Here is a 4,579-nt window from a genome sequence, read left to right on the forward strand (position 1 = left end):
GCTGTTTTCGGAACGTGAGAAAATAAAAACGCTCATAGTTATGTCAATTCCTAAACAACAATTTTAGCGAAAAAGTTCATTGGTAGTGAACAAAATAGAAAGGAAAGGCATCATTCCACATCAAAATGGTTTCTTGATGAAACATTTCAAGATTTTGCTTCTTTCATTTTCTAAGAGTCAAATTTGCGCTTTTTTGCCTGTCTCAAAAGAGGTTTCTGTGAATCGTCTCTAATAAAATTCTGATATACTTGAGTGCAGCTAAAAATATCATGAAACAGTTTTTATTTATCATCCCCCCCCCCCCGATATGAAAACATCTGTTTCCAATCATGGTTAATAGCCTTTACGAATCAACAATAAAAACTCAATGACAAACTCGTTTATATCTCATCACATTCTAAAAGAAACCTGTCGGAAACTGTGACTTTCAGATGTTCGATCAATATCTTTCTTTGTTGCCTGCAAATGTTTAGAAGTAGTCACATACTTCCGAAAACTTTTGTGACAATGAATAATCCGTTTTGGAAGCAGTGAAATCAATCTTTTCCTTGGTTTCCATGATGTCCGAACCCAAAGTTTTAGAGATTGAGAATCTTTAAACAAAGCGATCTACGACCACTAACGTTTTAGAACGTTTTGAAACTGTAGACTAAAAAATTCTGCTAAAATAATACAATTATAAACAGTTTCTGAATGAAAGCACTCTGGAACGGTAAATAAAATTTCCGATTCTTTCGTCCTTCGGAGTATGGTGTCTTAATTCTGTTGGAAACGTTTCAAATATGTACCTATGTCTACCGACTGATTACGGGCGGTCTTTTATTCCCACCAGGAGGATCTAGATGACTCTGTGATATAGCTGAGAGTCCCCAAATTGATTAAAATACGGCAAGCGTATTTTCTTCAGATGTCAAAATTTTGAATGTCTTTAAAACAGTAACTTTATAGAATTCTGTTCATTAGTGTTGTTTTAATTGAAGCACATGAAAATGAAGGACTATCAGGTTTAGATAAATTCAACTAGCCATGTTCCATCCACTTCACCACTTCTTGTCACCTAGAATAGACTCATGTCCAATTTCTTATCTGAAAATGCACAAAAGAGCCCATAAGTGTTGAGGGTGACGAGTGACGTCAAAACTGATAGCTCCATTGGATTCCTGGCAAAAAATTGGTTTAGAAAGTTTGTCTTATAAGTTGGCTCTCCATATAATGAAATGATTCCCTCATTTTACATATACAAGCACGGAAGGCAATTCAATACGATCCAAGAGCTAAAAGACGCCGTTGAGACCGAGTGGAATGCAATCACTGCTGCTGAATTGAGGGCTCTCGTCGCCAGTATGCCCAACCGCATGTTCGAAGTTATCCAGAACAATGGTGGAGAAACAAGTTATCAAATTTCGCTTACGTTTTTTCTGTTTTCTTTTGTGTTTTCTCTCATTTTCGTCAATAAATGATTGAATTGTTAACTGAAGCTTTAGAAATGATTCTCGTAAATCGACAAGTGCCGTAAATCTACACAGTCCAATGGTATAGAAGTGAAAACTTTAAAAAACAACGAAATAAATTAAAATATGAGCACTGTGTCCAAAAAAAAATTGAAAAAAAAGCACCACTTCATCGAAAATGGCTGGTGGTCCTATCCTTATTGCACGCCTGCAAAAGCGACTTCTGGATGGTACTTGAGTACGGAAAGTGCTACAGATATGAAAATTTGGCTCCTGGGGTTTTTTTGTATTCTGAATCGAATGGCAGTCACAAATTTTTCATATCATTTTTACTTTTCTCGGAACATCCAAAATGGGGGGTGGTCCTATCCTTATTGCACGCACTGTATTATGTATAGCTGTCCTGCGATAAGAGAGAAATATGAGAACTGTCGAGATCAGAGCAAGCCGTGCAGCAAAATCTTGGGCCAAATTTTCCGAAAGGAAGTGTTCCACACTAAAAAATGGCGTAACACTCTCCCTGACACATTCCTCTATGGACAACGCGATTTGGTAGAAGTCTTCGAAATTCTTATTGCTGCACTCGCCAACGAAGACAACAGCGTAATCACTATCCCCACTACAAAGGAATCCAAGTGCAAGAGTTGTGAGATGTCAACATTCGGAGATGAGACCAATTCCACTCACTTAAAACTGGTGGTACAGTATGACGGAACATTTGTCGAGAGTTTTCAGAATGCTTTCCATGAAACGTATGTGAACGTTGCTTGTCCCGGATGCAAAAAACGAGAAGTGTGGCAACATCCAGTGATCGACAACAGGGACAGCGACCATATCTTCTTCACAGTGCACACTCCAATGAAACACTTCCAAGACCTGACCACGGATTCGGAAGTTCAGATTTTTGGCCACACGTATCGGATTCGAGCATTTGCCGACTATTCATCCACCACGCAAGGTGCAAGTGGCCACTATCAAACATGGGTTCGAGCGGATGGAAAGATGCACTGTGTGAGCGATAGTACAGTGAGAAAGATTGTAGATGAAGTGGACTTGGATAGCTATATCGCGACCTTAATTCTTTTTGAGAAAATTTAATGCATTTATTTTTGTTGTAATTTATTGTATTTTTATTGTATTTTTATTGTATTTTTATTGTATTTTTATTGTATTTTTATTGTATTTTTATTGTATTTTTATTGTAGATTTTTAATTTGAATAATAAAACTTAAAAAATAATAGCAGCCTATTCTTTCCATACAAAACATTTCTTCCCAGAGCCATCTTCTCATTACTACATAAAAAAGGGAAAAAACAGCAGTGTGAGCGACCTTATCCATTCATAATCTTGATTGCATAGTTAGTATTCAAACAAGTAGGTCACCAACCATACTATTTTTACAACCAGTACGCAGATATGGCACCGAGTTTTGGGTATATAAGGCCTCAGCGCACAGTCACTTTACCCATTATTCTCTGAAGATGTCTCAACGTCAAGTCACAGAATATAAGTTTCTCACAGTCGCTAATGGCACTTTGCAGAAATTTCTGACATGTCAATCGGAAATTCCGATTGATAGTGACATTTCTGCGAGGTACCGTCAGTGCCTGACCCACCTTCTCAATAATCATTCCAATTTTCAGGTAACAATCGATGGACTCACCATGTCTACCGATGCAGCAACTCCTATCCAGCGTCTGGAGGACGAGATGAAGAAGAAGACCGAGGACTTTCAGAAGGCTCGATCGCAGAGAGGTAAGTTTCGCGCTCTGCACATCCAAGCAGAGCGTAAGGTGAGTGGGGAGCAGAGGGAAAAGGCGCGTCTCGGCGAAGAGCTCGCTCTCGCACGCGCGCGCATCGCCGCTCTCGAAACCGAGAATGCGCGATTGAAGGCTGCGAACGCCACCCTGCAAGAAAATTATGATATGTTGGACGAGTCGGTGTTCGAAATGCCCTCCTCCAACTATCGTAATGAAGTATTGCAGAGTGACGTTGTTATGGAGGTAAGTGAGGGAGAGAAAGGGGAGCAGTAGGGGGCGGGGGTTAATTAAGGGGGGGGGGGGGGAATTAATTAAGGGGGGGGGGGGAATCAGAACGCAGTCGGTACTTCGACGGAACAGATGTCTACAACTTTGACTCGGAACCCGAAATGGCTGATGAGGAGGAAGAAATGGAAGCGGATCCGTTCGAGGCTGCTCCACGTCCGACCGAAATGGAAGCTCCTGGAGAAGACGAAGAAATTGCTGAGGGATGTGCAAAAGCTGATGAGGAATATGAGGATGAGCTCGATCCAGAAGAAGTTGTGTATGGAGATGAGCACAATGCTGACAAGACTGCTTTGGCGCGTTCAAACGATGGTGTTCGTGTCGCAAACGTAAGTTTCACTTTTATACTCAAAACAGCCATTAATATTTATAACGCTTTCAGATTGGACAACGAATGTTCGTCAGCTTGGCCGAATACTGCTACTTCATAATTCAAGATCGTAAAGGAATAAACAGTCGATTCCAAGGAGCCGCGAGAACTCTCGGACAATTGTTTGTGATCGACTTGGCTATTCGAGTTTGGGAGATGAGGATGAAAGCTTCAACATACCATCGTGCTGAGTTCCCCTACGTCACCACCACCTCCTCGCTGATGAAGACTTAAATGAAGATGCTGAAAGACAAGTTCAAAGGAAGTCTCTTACTTGGATGCTTGGTGGCAATGCCATCAACGGTTCCCGGCACCAGTAAATATCAGCGCGAACTTGTGATGAGTGGAGTCACCATTGCAAACGAACTCGGACATCCTCATCTATTCTTGACTTTTACCGGAAACCCTGAATGGCCAGAAATCAAAAGAGAATGTTTGAGACGTAAATGCACTTGGGCGGACATTCCGGATTTCACTAATCATGTTTATTACATTAAATTCCAAATGTACATGGATGTAGTATGCGGAAAAAAGAAAAAGAAGTCATCGCTGAATGGAAAATATGTCAGAGAACCCGGAATGTTTGGTCAGACGTTGTGGCACATGTGGTCGACCGAATTTCAGCAACGTGGAATGCCACACAATCATGTCGTCGTATGTTTGGAGGAAGGAATCTACACATCAGAGCAAGTCGACGCCATCATTTCCGCCG

General features: G+C 40.9%; 1 protein-coding gene across 1 annotated transcript; it reads left to right on the plus strand.

Moving 5' to 3' along the window:
- Positions 1-1,841: 1,841 nt before the first annotated feature.
- On the plus strand, positions 1,842-4,101 carry GCK72_012263 (uncharacterized protein; the record flags this gene model as incomplete). The annotated part of the gene is made up of 4 exons (XM_053728969.1): positions 1,842-2,477; positions 3,096-3,459; positions 3,573-3,826; positions 3,880-4,101. The coding sequence occupies 4 exons, from the start codon at positions 1,842-1,844 to the stop codon at positions 4,099-4,101; spliced, it is 1,476 nt and encodes a 491-aa protein (XP_053583741.1).
- Between the last annotated feature and the right edge of the window lie 478 nt (positions 4,102-4,579).

This window comes from Caenorhabditis remanei, chromosome IV (genome assembly GCF_010183535.1).
Source record: "Caenorhabditis remanei strain PX506 chromosome IV, whole genome shotgun sequence".
Lineage (NCBI taxonomy): Eukaryota > Metazoa > Nematoda > Chromadorea > Rhabditida > Rhabditidae > Caenorhabditis > Caenorhabditis remanei.